The following is a 21,031-nucleotide window of genomic DNA, read 5'->3' on the forward strand; positions in this document are numbered from 1 at the left end:
GTAAATGCATTGTGTTAGGATACAATAAATTATTTTCCACTATGTTAACACGGGGTTTCAAAACGAGGCAATTCGTCCCCTGTAAGAAGAACAAGTTAGTAGAAACAAACTAATTCGCTTCACCCTGATATTGAATTGGCATTGGGAGGTGACAGTGTGGCTAATTCATTTTACAATTTCAACCACACCCTAGTTGACAGGAAAATTCTATTGGTTTTGATCCTTGACGTACGATTGGAAATGACCAAATCAACCGAAAAGGTTTCGAAAATTTACGAACTAACCAAATGAAACTAAAAAGTTATTTGAAATTAGTTTCGATCTTCAATTTTTTCTAAGTTTTGGAACCATATCAATTACACTAGAAATTGAATTTCAATTGTTTTCGATTTTCATTTTTCTTAAATTTCCTAGCCAAATAAATTAACCCTATAATTCGTACGAAACGGAAACTCATATATTTTAAACCAAAACGTCCGTCAGGATTCACACATTTGAAATCTTTATTTTAAACTTAAAACTAATCTCTTACTTTCGAACCAACTGTGAAGAAACAGATGCCAATAGGTTTTCTCGCTAACTAAGGCTCAGTGAAAATAAATCACAAATCGAATCCGATTAAACTGATAATATAGCTATACAATTTTCTACAATCACCAATTTTTCTAAATCTAGTGGAGAGCGAGGTTTTTGGTCTTTGGTTTTTATACAAACTACATCTCTTATAATAACAATTTAATTTGACACATTTCAACAGGCTTCTCTTTGGCATTTTGGATTTTTCTGCTCCTATAGGAATTCATATCTTGGCTACCCGAGAAGTCCTCTTAGCAAATATTACTGAGAAATCTCTTGGGACCTGCGAAACTGTCCAAGTCTCTTGACAAACTAATTGCGAAACCGCAGAATGGCGTTTCTTATTCAACCAATTATAGAATACTTAAGTAAGGGAGCGTTAGGGATTCAACCAATTATAGAACACTATCGAAGAGGGGCGTTAGCTATTCAACCAATTATAGAACAATAAGGTAAAGGGGCGTTAGGGATTCAACCAATTATAGAACACTAAGGTAAAGGGGCGTTGGTTTTTGAGAACCAATTTCGCAACACTAGCCTAAAGGAGCGTTGGCTATAAAACCATTGTAGAACACTAACGTTAAGTGGTGTTAGCTTTTTAGCCAATTATAAAACACCAATGTCCCTTTCAATATTAAAGTTAAGTAGCTATGCATTTAAACTAATTATATATCGATTTGGAGAAACTCTCAAGATGAAATTGATGATTGACATAAAGGAAGTTAAAGTATTCAACCAATCCCAGAACAGTAGCCTAAAGGGGCGTTGACTTTAATACAATTAAGGGCGTTATTTCAACATAAATTTTATAAACTATCATAAAGAGGCGTAGCCATTTCTCCAATTTCTCGACGATTGACCAATCATAGAACCCTATCGTAAGTATTTACTTAAGATGACTTCTCGGGAAATACCTTTCAATCTGGATACACTTCATTTGTTTAAAAAAATGAGAACAGAGGGGCTTAAACACACTCCACTTCAAAGTTCATTTTTCAAAGCCCGTTTAATTAATTTTGATGGTCCCGTTTGGTTGGTAACCATACTTGGTGCATATTTATTTTTCAGTGTATAAAAATGTCGCCTACGAGAGCTACGTATGAATGAGGGGGAGGGGGTCATATTTAACAACGTTGTCCGAGGGGGGTCTCACGGTTTTTGTACCAAAAGCTCGCTATTGTAAAAAACACCGCGTTTATATCGTAAATATAAAGTTATATATTGGGCTGCCTATCGAAAGCGGATTTTTCGGTTTTCTTTTTTTTTTGGTTATAGGAATATTATTTTTTTTTCGTTTTTTTTCTTTGTATCGCACAAATATATCAAAGTTTTTTTTTTAATATTACACATTTGCTTTTTTTCATCATAACAATTATAACGTTTTTTTGCGTTTCATTTGCGCCAAACAAATTTAGGCTTGATGCATAGTTTTTTCCCTAATTCGGAAAGAGTCCCTTTTTTGTTCATGTTTGAATAACGATTTAGAAATCAAAACGCACATCAACAGAACGGGGTTTTTGACAACCTGAAAAAGAAACAAATTGATCAATTTGTTACTTACATAATGAGTGTATAATAGACAGGTTAATTCACCCTGCGAAAACGTGAAGTTGGAACTTGTAGGGTGGTAGGTGGTTCATGGTAAAGCAAGTTTGCCATGTACGTTTTACAGGGGTGATTTAACCTACCAATTTTTGTATTGTCTTTTTCTTAAACATTCCAAGCACACTTTAAGAAATGATACATGAATATTAATTAATGTTTACGTTTTGTTGTTGAAATATTAGCAACGAAAAATACGAGGATGGTACATATACTTTCGTTGTTAGTGCTTACAGCCGCGACATTTATATGTTTCTCGACTGTAAGGAAATCAGATAAACTCATTGCGTGGAAAACGGTTAGCTGATTTACAGTATGCAAATCAATTGATTACATAAACAGAATCAAAAGCCGTTTATTATCCAAGATAAGAAGGTCGTGAGTTCTATAAACCCTGGTCAAAGACGTGGTCTTTGCTTTTTATAAAACGAAATAGATTTTAAAGAAATACAGGGTGTTCACGTTAAGTATATCATTTTTAAAGCATGTTCTTTGGATTCTAATAGAGTAAAAATGTCATAGGAACATGGGTCAGAAAAGGCTTTGTTTCATAGTTTAAGGCCCGCAGAAACCTCTCCCCAAAACAACGACATTGGCAGTAATGTGAAGTTCGGTAGTCAGCCTTGAACCCAATTGTTTCCATTTATAATGCGTTTTTTTAACAGTGAAGCGATAAACACAAAAAGAAATTACAAAAATCATTATTGAACTAGCAGAAGTGTTATCAATCCTATAATTATTTTATTAATTCCAAGTTCCATTATTTCAAAGAATCGAGTTTAATCGACACGGTTATACATGTTCAGAAATTTTGGAAAATAAGCAACTTGTACGAGGCGAATGCCAATTCAAAGTATTTTCCCCGATGTGTAGAGCGAAATACGAATGTTGAAGACACGGAATGATACTTGTTAGTGTTGAATTTATGACATACTTCTCCGTAACACCCTGTATAGTTGACTCTACTCATAGCAATGACAAACTTTCATGTAATATGATTGGAAATCAACGGACGAGACTAGTATTTTGTTCCCCACCTGGCAGAAGTGCATTTACGATTTTAATTGCATGTCTGTTATTATGTCTGTTATTAAAATAACAGACATTCAGACCTTTGAGAAGGAACTATGGGTGCCTCTTTGCACTCCATGATGTGCTACATCATTTGGCACGCTGCCAGGGATTCCAAAAAAAATATTGTCGCGGATAATTTAAATTAACGAGTTTATGTAAATAGTTAAGATTTAATAGTGCAATTTTCTTGAATGGTGATCGATGGCAATAGCGTCATAAGAAGTGTGAACATAAGGAAAAGACTCCGAATAAATGATCGCGACTAATTGGAGTATGAAAGAATGAATTTCCCGGGCTTACCGTGTTTTCGGCGGAAGGCTGACTGCACTCACTGTTTCACGGATGTAGGGCGGGTGGGGAGTATCAAAAGTGGGTCTCTCGGTCGATGGCGGCCGCTCTCATCTGCTCGCAGAGTTGTTGTTCTCCCGCCTCGCGATGGAGCTCCCTTCCGAACTGGACATGTAGCCATCTGCCGCCGATCCTAATCAAAAAACCATCGCCACCATACATTAGTCACCTTTCAACAGCGATCAATGCCGCACGCTTACGAGCCTGTTCTACACTTTTACCCCAATGTATAACCGGATACCCGACGACGATATGCTTGTTTAGACAATACTCTTTAAGATTCGCAATTAAGGGAGAAAAAGAGTAATCCATACGAGAAAGATTTATTTACGTTAGTTTTACGATGTTTTATTAATAGGCGAAACCAAAAATGTATTTATTTCTACTCAGGGAGAATGAATATGTCGAGATTATTTTTAGCGTTTCTTCAATTCCACCCGTTGGGGGCCCCGGTATGCTCCTCCGCTTTAATAAAATCAAATAATACTGCAATCTCATTGGTTCTTATAAATTACGTTTTTCGACGCGATTAACGCTGCTGCGAGGACGCAAAAAATTAGACCACCTCCTTTTTTCTCCCCCCCCCCCCTTAGCGTGACGGCGTTAGGGCCTCAACGTGTCCGTCGATAGTCTCGACATATTCATTATCCCTGAGTATAAATAAATACATTCTTGGCGAAACTATAAAGTCCAGGGGGGGGGGGGCTGAAAAGATGGTAGTCACGCGCCATCTATCCTAAGAAATACGAACTATTATTCATTTTATTTTGCTAATGGCGCTTTAAATTTTATTCGATTCGTCTAAATTATCTATTTATTATTATTATTTAAAACGTTTTGTAATAGAAAAGTGTAAGTTAATTAGCTGTCTGTAGGGAGCGGATGGCTCGTGTGGCTTGCCACCACCCTCCTACGCATTGTAACCCGGCCACCTGAATTAAAGGCTTAAAAAGTCGCTAGATGACTTAGGCCTAAGGTGGTGCCTTGGGTATTAGCCTAGCTGATTATTATTATTATTATTATCTGGAAGGAATAACTTTTTTCTTTAACGTCGCAAGGCCAACTATGAACACGAGTTACCGAGTCGAAGTTGGCTGTGAAAAGGTAGTCCCGTGATTTTGTTTTCCCATTTTAACAAGTTGGTTAAGACCAAATTTAGTTTATAGTATCGCCTATTCGTATAATTAATTAAATTTTGTTTAAGCCGATAAAAATAATAGAAAAAACCACTGCTAATATTTATCCATTTTTACTTAATGTATTTTGTTGTCATGTATCGCGCTGTATTGAATGAGTAACGCTCACATACATATTATCTAAGTAGTGGCGTTTTTAAACATCGTCTTTTAACTAAATCTTACCTCAGTTGTTTCTTGTTTCAAAGTCTTGAGTTAATAAGTCATATAAAACAGAATCTATAAGGCGTTATAGGTATCGATATCGATATCGAAAGTGTGATTTGAAACGGCAATTTTAATTAATATTAATATAAAAATTAAGGGTCTAAATTTAACTCAGCTCTGAACAGTTTTACGTAATTATAAAAAAAAATGATTTAAAATTGTCAAAATGTACGGTTTTAAATAGATTCATTAAGTTTCAATTTTTGAAATATCTAAAGGCGTAATAAAAAATAGCGCTGAAAACTTTCCAGAATAAGTAACATAGTGTTATCTCCAAAAACAGACGCGCTAAAGGATCGAGACATACAAACGCAAAATAAATGGCGAATAATAAATAATTAATAATTAATAAATAATATACAGAAAAGCGCTATTAAGGACAGGGGTACGGAATCAAACGTTGCGTCACAAATGAAATATTTACAAAATTAAAATGCAGCACTATTACATAAAAAATGTATTAGTGAAACGAAACTTTTTCATTCATTCCCATTAAGTCTTAATTTTAACCACCCCTCAAAGGCATATTCTGCCGAAAAACTACGTTATTTTTTATTAAAATGAACCGTCTTATTACCATTGTTTTACATTATGGGGGAATCTGGAGTTAACCTATTCGACTGTTTAGTGAAACATGAAGTACTACCAACACCAAACTTAAATTGAAACAAAAGCGCCATCTGTCGAGTACTCGTTTCAGAATGTTTTTATTTTTGATGTAATTACTAAGTAATTACTTTTTATGATGAAATTAAAAGTTAAATCGTCAGCATTAATTGCACGTTTTTTAACTCAAAGATAAAAGAAAGGGTTCTTAGAATCGATTCTAGATGGCGTGATACAATTGGGATTAAGTTTAGGAAGAAGAATACCCCGCAGCCTGCTGAGAGAAGGGTTTGGACATTCTTCCGAGTTTGCCCTGAAAACATAATTATTTCCGGTAATAAAGGAAATTATTGTTTTCCAGGGCCCTGGCTTGTTCTCGGCGGCCATCCCGGAAAGAACTCTAAATACCGCATCTCAAATTGCGTAGTAATATTAAGGGGGAAGACTACAGCGGCCATTGTCTACTTTCGCTCTATTTCAAGCTGAACTCTTGTAATTTTGTATTTTAACATATAAAATTAATATTTAAGTGTAGAACAGCCTCTTGTTTAGTGCTTAAAATAATTTTGACAATTTTAAATTTAAAAATAATAAAGTTATTACGTTTTAATTCGGACCCCCGGAGCTAAACTACCCTTTAGTTAGGACCTTATATCTCGTTAACTATTAATATTAGAATTATCAAAATTATTTCAAGCACTAGAGGAAGGTTCAGCCTAATAAGAAAAAGATAGTTCAATTATGTAATTGTTAAAACAGAAACGTTCAGCTTGAACGAAAAAGAGGCTTTTACCGTATTCTTCCCCCTTAAAGGGAATATTACCTCCAAAGCGTTCTTTACGAAAGATCCTACAATTTTAGGAATTACTTCGGCAACAAACTACTAAGCAGGAAAGAACGGCCTATTTTGTAACCCTTGGAGTTTATCAGGCGTCAAAAAGTTCGAGTAAACGAACGTTACAGGAAATATAACCTCAGGTATTTGCCTTTGGCCTTAAAATGTTTGGCGCCACTGTACAGGGAAATTAGAAAAATTCAAAGGATTCTTCCAAAAAGATTGCTTTGCAGGTTATATTCAATTTAAAAATATCGTTATTAACCTTATTTTAAACGAAATGTGCGTATATTTATATATTTATAATTTCGATCGGAACGGTCTCAAAACGCGATTAAACTTGATTGCAATAAAACGAGTGACGACGTTGAAGAGAAAATGAATTCCCGGTCAAATGTTTTTAAGCCTAATGTTAGGTTTAACATTTTGTCAGGCACGGTTTAAGTGAAACGCCGTAAATCCCCGAGAGAAGGAATAGAGCGCAATTTGTTATTGAGATATTTTTTCCGACAAGGATCCTGCGAGAAAAATGATCCGATTAGAAGCCAGCCGAGCGTTAAATTGTTAATGCTCCGGATTAAACCAGGCAATAATTTAGAGAAGGCGCCTTCTTTTGTGGAAATGAAACTCGAGACGTTTCTTAAGCCTGGGCAGGAAGCCCTCTTAAGACGGGATAGCCTCTCAGTGGACTCGAGGACAATTTTCGTCCGCTAGATTTGCTTCTTTCGGCGGCCAAGGCTTACCTGATATATTATTCTCGCCGTAATCTTCCGCGTTTTCGTTGAAAGGCTCTTTCCACTTGGCGACGGCTCTTCGAAAATCGTCTTCCAGAAAAAGAGGAATACACAATTTAGTAATTCGTTTAAGTTGAGCGTCCTCAAGTTTATTACTAAGATTTTGTGAAATCCGCGATGAAACTATAAGGCCTAGCGAGGTCGGGCAATGAGATGAAAACATCGGCGGGTATTGTTACGATAACTATTCATTAGGGTTTGCTTTAAAAATTCACCAGAAATGCAGCGATTGCTAGGCTACGTCCTGTTCAGAAACTACGTTGAAAATTTCCAAACGATTTGTGTCCGACTACGACATCTATCGCGGTATCCAGATTTCAGGACAAAATGTTTTCGACGTGTACCGTAAACCATTATTCAGCTTCTGAGCGTCAATAGAATTTATGCTGGGAACTTTATCTAGAATGATCACTCACTTTGGGCGGACTTCAAGACGCGAGGTCTAATACGCGAACTTTGCCTCGCTGACACAGTGAGCCTATCTTTTGGGTATGACGTCAATTTTACGACACTCCACACATTGTAATTATTTGGAGTAACTGACACACTTATATACTCATGGTTGTAGGTTTCGTCTAATTAGTACCGTAATCATGAGATTGTACGCGATATTATTCTTCTAAAACGAATTCTGTGTTTCTGGTACCTTTACAGTTATTATTTACGCTTTTTACAATTAAAAATGTAATGTCTACCCCTTATTGCCCGATCTCCGTTTCACCTTAGAACAGACTCTACTATTATCTATAACTTCGGTATAGCCGAACATTCAAATTTAATTATATGGAGACGCCACGAGGTAGTTGGTTTTCTAGAAATGGTGAATCAAAAATGCTTCACAGTTATTATACTAGCAAACATTGCGTATTTTTAACTTTGTAAATGGAGATCTTGACCTTCAATGGTGATATCGATCTTAAAAATCTTTATCTCAAAATATGAGATAAACAAAATTTTTAAAATTAATAACTACAATAAGCAAGGGTATAACTCCCTTGAAAATACTCATCTCAACCTTAAAAAAAAATTTAAATTTGGAAATTGGGCCCAAAAGTGGGACATTGAATGTTCCTCGCACGGATAGGAAGAAGCAAATTGAAACATTAGCGAGTGTTTACTTTAACGACCGTGATATCTCTTTTAATCACGTTTAAATGGATATTTTGAAAACGAAAGGAGCTACCGTTTTGGATTCTGATTGTAAACTTTATCTATAAAATGGCGAGTTGGTAAGCTAGGTTGGGTAAAAGAGTCAAGTCGGCGAGAAAACAGGGTTTCCTTGCAAGAATACTGGAGAACTTGACGGTCCTTCGCATAATGTAAGATTAAGAAAATGGTGGTGAATACCTGGATAATGATAGATATGCAGATCGGACTTCGGAGGTCTCGGCGTCCGTTTCACCGTAGCGTACAAGGGCTCCTCTGATATCTGAGCATTAGTGAAACCATTCGCATTAGTTACCAGCTACATTTGCACCAACAGCGTTTTCTCTAGTATTGTAAGTCGGTAAATTTCCCGCTCGAAAAATTTTCCGGAAAAGGACCGACGCCTTTTTTTCCGGAAATGTTTCCAAAAAAAAATTAAAAAAGTTTCATTCCATTATTAGTCTAATATATTGTTGGTGAGGTTTGACTAACCCTATGCACGGCAGCGAAACTAGTCATGACCAACATTTTTAAATAAAATGCTTTAAAATTTTTACTATGCAAGAGTGGTTGTTTTTATTTTATTTTAATAATATATTGTTTGCAAATTTAAATAAAGCGGCATTTTCGCCTCATTTTTTCGAATCTGAAAGTAAAACTAAACCTGTAGACTAGTTAAAACTGATAAACAATGTAACACTATTAATGTTTTGTAGTGTGTTACTGATATTAGACATTTTATATCGATAAAAAGTTAAAAACATAAAAAACCCTTAAAAAGTAATTTATGTTTAAATTTTTTTTTCCGAGTTGTGAAAAATTTTCCGCAATTCGGAAATTTTTCTTTCTGTATCGGCCACTGCATCCATGGGCCTTTATATATTGTAACATTGGCCTTCTTGTTTGGACGGGCGACGTGTATCGATGACGTTTCACTATGAAAAGCCCCGGACATAAGGGTAAATTCGACGAGGCACCCGGTTTTTAAGTATAAACAGAACTGAACGAATTTCGTAACATAACAGACATAAGTATGACACTGAAGGATTTATGATAATTATAATCTGTAACAGAGCTATTGCGTCATCGGAAGTTTAGTAAAAAAAAATTAGTAGCTCCATTCGTCAAATTACTGTCACGTTGGTTTGATGGCGAGAAATACGAGCGAAAACGTGTTAAGGTGTCAAATTCTTAAATAACTAAGAACAGAAAAGAAGCTTATGTTTAAAATAGTAAATTCGATGATTCTATTCAATAATTCATCGTTTTTTTCCCAAAACCCATGGTTATTTTTACTCTTGGAAGCGTTTAAATTTTCAATAGGATTCGGCTGATCCCTATACCTGACAGTTCCAAAGACGAATAACAAATCGCTGAGATTTGTCAGTCCTAAGCCCTGTTACGATTTATATGGTCATTGGCAAAACAGACTATTATTAAACGAAATCGGCGTTACGAGAATAAGAAGTGCCATACTGAAATCTGTTACGCTACTTATGGCAATTTTGGACTTGCAACGTAAAAATATCTCAAACTGACTTTGTGCTCTTTGGTGTGGTCCTTGCTGATCTCGGTGGTGGCGTAGGGCGACGGGTAGTAGACGCCTGGGCTTTTGTGTTGCAACTGCGTTTCTGGAAGAGGTTCCTTCAAGGTCACCATCGTCTTGTTCAGGTAATTCAAGTGCATGTTATCCCTGTCGTGCGTCTTTTGAGGCGAGTAGATACCTGCGATTACAAGTAAAGATAATTACACTGCTTGGATAAATTTAGCTGATCCCACCACCTCGTCACTAGATTCATTTTTAAACTATTAATTATGTGCATTGTAAATACTGTCGTCTGATACACGAATATGGAGAGGACGGTAGTGTATTTTGAAAATTTCGTCTGCTATGACAGGAATTTGCAATGGGTTGAATCTCCTGTATATTTTTACAAACGTAAACAGTGAGGTTGGAAGAATAATACTGAGTGAATTTGATATAAACCGGTACACCGATAAGATGCAGGCGATATTTACTGATACTTGGAGTTCTTCGGTTTCCCCGTTTCATTGAAACTTGTTAAGGTTGACGGTAATAGTTAACTTTCTCCTTTTTTAGTGTGTAGTGCCGAAAGTTTAACCATATTTTAAAAATGAATGCGAATGATATTGCTATATCTCACTGTTTTCGTAATATCCCATTGTTAGTAATGGTATATTTTTAAAAACTTCGCTCTTCACATGAACATAAAATCGACCTTTTGACTGGCCATTAAGAAAATGTTAATTAAAATAGTACTTATATTGCCGTACACTGAGAGAAAAACTGTAGAATTTACAGAAATATTTTACAGCACCCGTTCTGTATTTTTTTTAATACAGTACTGTACTGTTTAAATTACTATATTCAAGAAATATTTACAGTATATATTACAGGATGTTTTTAGGTATTTAAAATGCAGGGGCTTAATGTAGTATTTATCGTTGAATTATAATATATACATATATTTTCAGTACATATTACTATTTGTTTATAGTAAAAATTAGAGGTTTGTTTCAGATATTTGTAATAAAGGACAGCCATGTAGTTTGTATGGTAGAAATGTTATATATGTACATATTTGCTCAATACATATTACTATGTATTTACAGTAAAAAATGAAGACGTTTTAAGGTAATTAAAATACATGTAGTTCCTGTAGTTATTGTGGTCGAAGTTGAATTGCTACCAAACAGTAATAATCCATAAAAATGCATTATTTGTTGTAAATCAACTAATATGAAGAAAAGATTTTTAGTGACATCTCGTAAAAGCACCAATGGAGTTATTTTTTAATTACCCATCAAATTAAAACAAATTAATGTTTATACATTTAAATGCAAATTCATCGCGTTAGTGTTTGTGGTTTGAACTAAGTTTAATACGTGTCTGGATTCCGAGCCAAGGAGTTGCATAACTATGTTGTGCACGTGTTTATGTCTCTTGCTTTGGACTCTAGTTCTGCTGGAGCTTATTGGTATATATTTAGCAAATGTGTTGAATATTTTCTTTACAATTAAAGTACCTTATTGGTTAAAAATTAATTACGGAAATGTTTAGTGTACATAAATTTTTTTAAAAAAGGGTAGTAAGAACAAATCAAATATATAATATTTCCTGGCTATATTCACGCAGTTTTTAAATGTAAATTCCGTAAAATTTACAGGCGTGTTAGAAATTTTTATTATTATTTTAGTTGTATACAATACAATGATTCTGGTTGAAAATTTTACTATGAGATATTTGTATAAATTACAGGAATCTCAAGTAAAAGATATTTACGAAACTTTCTGTAAAAAATACAGAACATTCCTGGCTACTGTGCGTCCAGGAGTTCCATGTAATTTCTACCCAATATTTTTCTCTCAGTGTAACTATAAGCAAATATTAACTTCCTACTATATAAACAATCATAATAGTATATAATCAGGTCAGGTGTGTTTAATAACGGTTACCTGCCCAATTAAATTAAATATCTCTAATTTTCAAAATTTTGTCATTGAAGTTCAAATACAGATTGGTGAACTCTGTTAATTATACTCGACAACCAATAACCGAATGAAGTAAGCGTGAAGGCCCTTGTACCTGTGCGACTTTCGGAACTGCGACGTTTCTTAAGCAGAACGCAGACGAAAACCACGACGATAATGACGATGACGAAGGAGATGACGCCTGGCAGGATCACGTTGAGGTCGAGGTAGAAGGGCACTCCCAAAGTTGATTCCTGAACGCTTGCTGGCAATAGATGAGCTTTAAGCAGAGTTCGGATATTTAGTTATTAACTTAGTTCCAATTGGCGGATACTTTTCCCTTGTTATGGGTTCTAGATGTGAACACGTTTTACAATAAATCCCACTATTTGCCTGTTCCCGTAGTGTTAATCACTCTACACCGTTATACTAGGACCCAAAAGCAGGAGTAAAGAAGAGTAATCGAATTTGGTCGTCTATAACAGGCTTAACCATCTGCATAATAGTTGAGTTTGAGAGATAATTTAAAGTGAAAAGTGTACACTTAATGTAACGGAACAAACTTCGTTTTGGGAATCCCAGGTTAGTTTATGTCATTCCGAACTATTCGAAGGATCGAATTGGAGTGAATTGACCCCCAAGGGCGAACAGAGGCTACCCTAATTTTAAATCTAATCACAATCAGTGAGAACTTTACCTTTATCTTTGTCCAGCGTGAGAAATGTGTAGACAGCCTCTGTGGGTCCAGCTTCATTTTTGGCCGTTATTTGCAAGTCGTACCACGTCTCGTGTGACAATCCCCCGATGATGTGCGTCTTAGTGGTCCCGGGAATGTTGGTGGCACCCACTATCCATTGTTTGTGACGTTGAAGCTTGTGTTTGACGATAAAGTGGGTAATCTGACATCCGCCATCGTGCCATTTGTCCAAACGCAACAGTACCGAAGACACGTTCACCGAAAGAATACTTTGCTTGTCCGGCGCCATCGGCGCTACAATAGATTTGACACCAAAGCCTTTTGTCAGTACGCTGTCATTGAAATTATAATAAACCATAGGCTCCAGTCGCCAAGCGACTATTAATGGAATTATTTTAGATGTAGTCTGGCTACCTGAATTAATGACTTCAAAAGTCGCTTGATGACTTAGGCCTAAGGTGGTGCCTTGGGTATTAGCCTAGATGATCATTATTATTAGTACTGCGTAGGCAGGTGGTGGCAAGCCCTTCATGCCAGGCCCTACACTTAATATTACCGGTAACGTCTGCAAGATTTTAAAATACCTGAGCCATCTGTTTTGGACGTAAATATTTCACTAGCATCTCCTTTGCCCACGTTGTTAAAAGCGGTGACGCAGAAGTAGTATCTGGTGCCGCAGTGCAAATGGCTGATGACGTGGTGTCTGGTGGAACCCGGAAGCTTTGTTTCCGCCCAATCTCCGTACTCTCTCTTGAACTGAAGAATGAAACCTACAAACCCACAACAGACGATGTTGGTCAATAAAGCGAAAAATGCACAAAAGGGGGCGCTTAAGAACCTGTGATGGGAGTGGCGTCGTTATTGTCCATCATCATCTCCCAGGACAAAGCGATGGAGGTGGGCGTCGTCGAAGACAGTTTGATATTTGGCGACCCTGGCGGATCTAAAATGAAACTAACATCATTGTAATGTTTGAAGCGAAGCGAGCTACCTCATAACTGACTCAAATGGCTAAATGTTGGTCACCGTTGTAAGAAAAGCAATACCGAACTGATTTTGAAAGATACTTAAGAAGAACCATGTCCTAACTGGGGTCAATTTTTAAATTTTCATTGGGATAACTCAAAATACCGATGAATAGTTTCTTTGACGCTTAAATTAAATTATTGCTTCACGCCAGTAAGAAAGTAGGTCTTTAGGTAGGTCGCTCTTAAGCTACCTTCAATATACTAACAGGGGCGTAGGAACCAAGGGGGGCAATGTCCCTCCCTAGAATTTCGCTGGGATGAGCAACTAATGTTATTGCCCCCCTCCAGCTACACTGTTAAAAAAATTCGTTCAGAAGACGTTCAACTTAGAACAATCTGTTCAGAAATGAACGATAGCGTTCTAAAGGTATGTAACAGAGAACGGTGCGTTCAAGATATTTTATTTCGTTCAAATAAGAACGAATGCTCCTTCGTCCTCTGGAGGAAGGTTTGTAAACTACACAATAGAATAGATTCGTTCCAATAGCTAGGAGATCGTTCCCCTTAGAACAGGTTTTACACACAATCCTAAATGGATTTCTTTGTATTGGTTTCATGTACATGTACTAACATATAAGCGTGACACTTTCAACGTATGACCAAAAGTAACAAATAAGTGTGACACTATTTTGCGGAAAATGTCGTAAGGCCAAAAGTAACAAATAAGTGTGACACTATTTTGCGGAAAACTTCGTATGGCCAAAAGTAACAAAGAAGTATAACATCCATAAAGTAATAAATGAGTGGTTTAGAGTGCACTTTCTTATAGTTAGTTTTTTCGTATATTATTATGTTGTTTTAAGTTAGTGTACTGGTTGATTAAACTAATACTCGTAGTAATTTATTTACAGGGTGAGTTAGAACATGTTGTAATGAAGTGGTTTTGTAGTTGTATGTACAGTGTGTTTGGAAATATACTGAAGATTCAATTTCATTGTTGGAGCGTAGCTCCTTCACTAGCGACTCAAATGGCGTTGGGTCTGTAACGCTGTTTCTCAGAAACTACCCCACCTATTGAAAAGAAACTTAACACAAATAACGATATAAATAACCTCCGTGTCCTAACGAAGTGGAAAACGAAAAAGGGTTGTGAAAGGTCCAAATTTATAGGACTCGCACCGTTTTTTTTAAGTATATTTTTATTCGATTGGCAAGGTAGACGAAATTCGTTCGGAAATGTAATTGCCCAAGTTCCAGAATTAAAATTTACAGAAAATATTTCGTAATATACTGCAATTTGGTTTGACGTTTTCAGCGTAGAAATAAATTCTAAAATCGTCTATTACCAGTTCTGGGCCTTACGGCTGAGAATATAATATAATATCTTTTGCGCTATGAAATGGCTTTATATATTTTACGCATATCACTTTCATGGTAGATATTTTAAGCTTAATAAGATGGTTGTAGTTGAGGTTGGAACTAAAGTCAAATAATCTAGTTTTAGGCCGGGTTTTCCTTTTCGGTGGGCCATGTGTTACGTTAGGTTACTTTTATTAATTTAGCATAATGAACCGCCGCCAGGAGACATGAGTTAAAATTTTGAAAGCGATAACTTAATGTACACTTTGTATTGGATAACGATAAAGCGTTCTACCGCGAACGACAAAGTGATCCACGTCGAACGACAAAGCGTCCCAGCGCGAACGACAAAACTTTCTAATTTGATAAAAGAAGGTTTGTTCAATATAGAACATCTAAGTTCAATATTGAACCATAAACCATCGTTCTTTATCAAACGAATATTTTTTGTTCATTTTAGAACCAAATGGCGTTCTGTTACAGGGACAACCTTCTGAACGGCGATTTGTTCAAATTAGAACAATTTTTTTAACAGTGTATTTGGTCAGTTGAAATCTTCAGAAGGCTCAAATTCTCATTTTAAAAGCATGTAGAACCTAATTTTTTTTTAATTTCCGTCTTTACTCGCCAATTTACATAGTTGTAAAAGGTACACGTGCATTCGGAGAAACCGCACTCCATTAAAAATTCAAAACCATTCTCCAGACCCCTCTTCGTTTCTCTTTGCCCCCTCCAAATTCCAGAACGTTCAAATTTTAATTTAATTGGTGAGATTTGGTTGAGTGTTTTTTTAAGTTATTTTCTGTAATTACAGCGTGACGCCTTTAAAAGTGAGGGGCAAATCTGTACGGAATCCCAATATCCAAATGATCTGACCGTTTTCCAGCGTCTGCACGACGACTTCGTCGGACGGAGGTCCTGCCCCCTGTCCGTTGTAGGCTTGCACGATGACGCTGTACTTCGTGAATCTTTTCAGGTTGGTCAGCAAACACTGGTCCGTCTCGGATTCCCTGTCCGTCTCCAGGGTCTTGTAAACGTAGGTGTCCGTCGTGCCCGCGACTTTGTAACCCACGTAGTAGCCCTTGATTTCACCAAAATGCAAGTCGCGACGTGGGGGCTGAAAACAAAACACGCATAATACCAGAAATGTCAAATAACGCTTTTGAGATAAATATTCATCCTGTTAACGTTATTCGTTTGAAACATGGAACTTCTCAGGTTTACGCTTATTTTTCTAATGGGCCCGCGAAGGTAAATATTTCGTTTCTATGGCCTATAAACTTCGGATCATACTTAATGCACTAGAGTCGCGTTCAAAAATCAAAAGCCTAAAATACCCCGATAATTCTAATGACGTTAACGTTCGTTTCAATTGCATATCGCGCGTAAAAGGATGTTGAACGACAAAACGTTCCAAAAGCCACTTCAAAATCTATCAATCAAAATGGCGTGCGTGGTCAACAACTGAACGGTTATTTAACGTATCAGACCAAACTGCCCTTGAAGTTAATTTCTTTCTGATACCTATAGTCACGTCACAACCAAAAGAAACAATAAACGAGCAACATCTGATACGATTTTTCCGAAACCTATCTGGTATGAATCAGAAGGTTGTACAACGTAGCACAAACTTACAATCACACTAGGTACGATTCTTTATGTAGCTATAACTATTCTTGGTATAAAAAACCTTGCCCATTTTCAAGTTGATAATATTTCTATTCTCGGGGGCAGTTTACTATGGACGCGAATACCACAGTGGAAACATTCACCACATAACGTCTGAAAATTTAGCGCTTTTATTACTCCGCGTATAACGACGATAAATTTTTAAATGAAACTTGTCTAAGGATATTTACTAGCTGTAACCTACAAAGGCACGTGTTTCAAATGATGGACAATTCGTGCACATCTGTTAAAAGTAATGAATACCTTCCAAGTAACTTTGATGGACTGCGAGCCTGTTGACTGGATTTTCAACTTGAGCGGCGGACCTCCTGGAGCTTTAAAGGAAAAATATTGCATCGTTTGTATTAATTATTCCCGTTAGACGAGTTTTCTTTTCGTATTAAGTACCTTCTTCGTTAGTCCGTACGGATATGACCGAGCTGAACTCTCCTCTGCCGATTTCGTTGATGGCCGTGACTCGGAAGCTGTACTGAGTGACCGGGTAGAGACCCTTAATGACGATGTCCGTTTCACTGCCCGGAACGGAAGCGTTGAAAGCTCGAGTGTGCCATTTATCTGAATTAAAACAACGAATGAAACAACCAACAAAACGATTCAATAGAACATTACAAAAAGTCTTTGGGAAGAAAAAGCGAATGAATAATGACCATGGATGGACAATTGCATTAATGAACATTCATGGAGACACGCATATAGAAGCTTAATGACTATAGTCAGAAAGGGGGTAACGGGTATCGAAGGAAAATTGCAACAAATTAGCTAACGGTCATCGATGGAAATTTGTAAGATATAAGTTAAGGCCCGTCGATGAAAAATTGCATGACATAAGCTAACGTTCGTCGATGGAAAATTGCTCGACGTAAATTAACGTTCATCGATGGAAAATTGCAGGGCATATGCAAACGTCCTTCGATGGTAAATTTCATTAATTTAGCTAACAGTCATCGATGGAAAATTGCACAATAGTAGCACAAGTCCATCCCTGGGAAATTACATGAAATTAGCTCAAGGCCATAGCTGGGTATATCCACGGGTTTATTTCCAGACCATCGCTGGATAATTGCATGAATTAAGCTAAAAGTAATTGATGACAAATTGCACAAATTTAGCTAACGTGCATCGATGGAAAATTGCAGGAAATGAGATCAAGGCCATGGGTGAAAGGCGTTAAAGAAGCTTATGCCCATCGAGCTCCCACTCAACGTGCTTAACATATGCAACGGGATTTTGAAGGTGCATCAGTGGTTACCTGTATCGGTTTTGTACTGAACGACGTACTCCGTGACAGGGCTGTTTCCACTGTACGGCGGAATCCAGTTCAGGCGGACAGTTCTGCTTCCGTATTCGGTCACCTTCAAATCTTGCGGGGCATCTGGGGGCTCTGAAAACGAAAATATTAACGCAAACTCAGAAAGAAATTAAATCTTTATTTATGGTACCTTGTATTATAAGTTGTATGTTGAACTCATCTTGACCGAAGGAATTGGTAGCAGTGCAAGTGAACAGGGCCGAGTCTCGTCGGTCAGCTCGCTGGATGATCACCTCGGAGGTGGCGCCATTTGCCAAGACGATGTCTTTCACTTCGTACCTATCATCGAAAAGCGTTTCTACGTCATACCAAATGAGTCTACTACTTTTAGTTTAAAGGGAGTATAAAGTAGGGCGTTCGATGGTACGAACACGAATTTCGCGTTTTCGCCCCTCGAAACTCTGTTGATTGATATTTAGGGCGAAAAGTCGGTAGGAGACTATTCCTACCATCTAATGCAGAAATCGGATGCGTGCGCCTCCACTTTGAAAATCTGGGAAAACTCCTAGTGTAATAGTTTTAAATATCTATGTTTAAGTTAGTTTAGTTTGTAATAGTTGTGTTTAAGTTCATTTAGTTTCTATTTAAAATAAATAGAAACCCAAAATAATAAAAATTTATAAAATAAACAAATATAACTTTATGATATTTAAAAATAAACAAATATAACTTTAAATGATTTAAAAATAAACAAATATAACTTTAAGAAATTTAAAAATAAACAAATACAACTTTAAGAGATTAAAAATAAACAAATATTACTTTAAAACTTAAACTATTTTACAATTAAAAGATTTAAATATAAACAAATATAACTTAAAAGATATTTAAAAAATTATTTTAGAAATAAAAGATTTAAAAATAAACAAATATAACTTAATAAATATTTAAAATTTAAATTATTTTACAATTAAAAGATTTTAGATTATACTAACAACTATTTAAACATTTGAAACTAAACTTCTTAATGTTAAAACATTTCAAACTAAACAATTACTACTTAAAAATTAGAACTAAACTAATAGCTATTTAATAGTTTAAAAGTAACAACTAATTAAAAAAACGACATGAAACAACTAATTAATAAAAGACATAAAACAACTAATTAAACAAAAATTTAAACTTAACCAAACACAAAGTATTGAATTAAAGTAAACTATATTCCATTCGTAAATGACCGATACTAAACCCAAGAAATCCACAGCAAAGGAATATCGGGCTATAAAACTAAAATGAACGACTATTTCTAATTAGAAAATAATTTATTTCCACATGAAAACGGGCGGATATTCTTGGCCAACCGATAACGGGGAACCAGGAGGCCGTCTGCTTCGAGAATATAAAGAGCCGGGGGTCCAAAGCGGGGAAAGAAGGGATTATCATCGGACATAAATCAGTTACCTGGGGTCCGTGGCCGGGTCGAACTGCTGCTTATCTTTGAACCAAGCGATGGCGATGGGCTTGTCCCCCAATGATTCGCATTTCAGCAGGCCGTTCTGGCCTTTCCGGACGCTCTCCGTCTTGTATTTGCTTTCGAAATGAGCCGCCACTGAAGGACAAAGATACCCGCGCTGTTAAGAATCTATACAGGGTGTTTGGCTGCGAAATAATCGCTACTTTCGTTGCGAAACCAGGTATCTCCAAAACTTTCGTTTTCATTCAAAATTCATTTAAATAGTAAAACAATTGTATTACGTAATTGTTTATAAACATGGTTAACAGGAGGGTTGCCATAATGGGAGATCTTTCGTTAGAGGCCTGGAAAATGGCGATCTCAAACTTTAAAATGGTCATTACGACCTTGAAAATGTTAAAGTCGAAAATATACTAAAATCTTAATAAGAAAATTATTATATACATTCCAATCTCGACCTTTGACCTTGAAAATGGCGACCTTATCAATTAGAAATTTGGGAATATTGCTACTATTTTAATGTGTCAGAATTTATAGCCAGGTGTACCTAGTAACAGAGACCATACCACCGGAGGTCTATCATCATAGTGCTCTACGCCAGCTACTATTTTAGTATAAATAAAGGTAAAATTGTTAAAATCAGTTGTAGACCTTAATGCTGATGAATTGTTAAAATTAAGTGAACACCGTCATTTTGTGCATGAATTAAAACTTTTTAAACAATAATATTATAAAAAAGTTTTAATTCATGCACAAAATGACGGTGAGCGAAAATTGGCAAAAAAGCAAATACGTTTAAATGGTTTTTTAACTTATATGGCAAATATAAAGCGAACCCTAGTTTTTTTAAGATGACCATTCTTTAATAAGCTTAATTAAAAAAAAGACTACGGAAGTTCCATATTAACTGAAAGCAGATATTATTTAGGCATTATAGAAACGAATTAAGCATTTCTCTTTTCTGCTAGTAGATGGCGCTCGATTGTATTACACATGGCGTCCTTTTTAAATTACAAAAACTTTTGAATACCTAGTACGTATTTGTGTAAGGTAAAATATGGTTTAAATGTTTGATTATAGAAAGCTTAAATATAAAATATGGCTACTTAAAAAAATAATGAAGAAGATCAAAGCGTTTACTTGAAAAAAAAGTAGAATAATTGTTTAGCTATCACAAGTTGTACAGTGAAAAAAAGCCTGCCCATTGCAAATAATTATTCTAGTTGTCCATATGTAATCCCTTTTAACCTTGGACAATATAACCAAATTATCTATTTTATTTATGGACAATAAAACCAAATTGTATATTATCCTTATGGAAAATATAAGCAATTAATCTAATTTAACCATCGACCAAAAAATCAATTTATCTGTTTTAACCATGGAGAATAATTTAAAAACCCATTAAGACCCTAATAACTTTCATATTTATATTCAGTACTGTTCTTCATAGGTTGTTCCAAACGTACGGAGTGCCACAAGGATCCACGCTTTGATTAAAAAGCGCCATCTATTTTTCAAACCTTGTACGAGTACCCCAAAAGCCATTGAGGCCTTAAGTTTCTACGTGGAACTAAACTTTGAACTAGTTTTATTATACATAATATAAATAAATCTAAGGAAATTCATCGGTAGTGAGCTCTTAAAAGTATTTTTTTATGGTAATTATGAATATAAAACTTTAGTGAGGGAAAATATCAGCTTATTTTTGCCGAAAAT

At 35.9% G+C, this 21,031-nt stretch overlaps 1 protein-coding gene across 1 annotated transcript in view; it reads right to left on the reverse strand.

Moving 5' to 3' along the window:
* Positions 1-581: 581 nt before the first annotated feature.
* LOC149921088 (cell adhesion molecule Dscam1-like) overlaps positions 582-21,031 on the reverse strand; it is a 179,366-nt gene continuing 158,916 nt past the window's right edge. The window contains exons 11-25 of the mRNA XM_090163200.1: positions 19,300-19,447; positions 18,029-18,177; positions 17,839-17,970; positions 16,977-17,144; positions 16,833-16,903; positions 15,777-16,017; positions 13,412-13,516; positions 13,158-13,343; positions 12,574-12,867; positions 11,992-12,156; positions 9,924-10,108; positions 8,586-8,667; positions 7,188-7,268; positions 3,553-3,733; positions 582-2,101 (exon numbers count right to left, since the gene is read on the reverse strand). Of these exons, the coding sequence (XP_090019326.1) occupies positions 3,651-3,733; positions 7,188-7,268; positions 8,586-8,667; positions 9,924-10,108; positions 11,992-12,156; positions 12,574-12,867; positions 13,158-13,343; positions 13,412-13,516; positions 15,777-16,017; positions 16,833-16,903; positions 16,977-17,144; positions 17,839-17,970; positions 18,029-18,177; positions 19,300-19,447 (2,090 nt within the window). The 3' untranslated portion in view covers positions 582-2,101; positions 3,553-3,650. The remainder of the gene's footprint in view (positions 2,102-3,552; positions 3,734-7,187; positions 7,269-8,585; positions 8,668-9,923; positions 10,109-11,991; positions 12,157-12,573; positions 12,868-13,157; positions 13,344-13,411; positions 13,517-15,776; positions 16,018-16,832; positions 16,904-16,976; positions 17,145-17,838; positions 17,971-18,028; positions 18,178-19,299; positions 19,448-21,031) is intronic.

This window comes from Leiobunum rupestre, chromosome 11 (genome assembly GCF_980474605.1).
Source record: "Leiobunum rupestre chromosome 11, qqLeiRupe1.1.hap1, whole genome shotgun sequence".
NCBI lineage: Eukaryota > Metazoa > Arthropoda > Arachnida > Opiliones > Sclerosomatidae > Leiobunum > Leiobunum rupestre.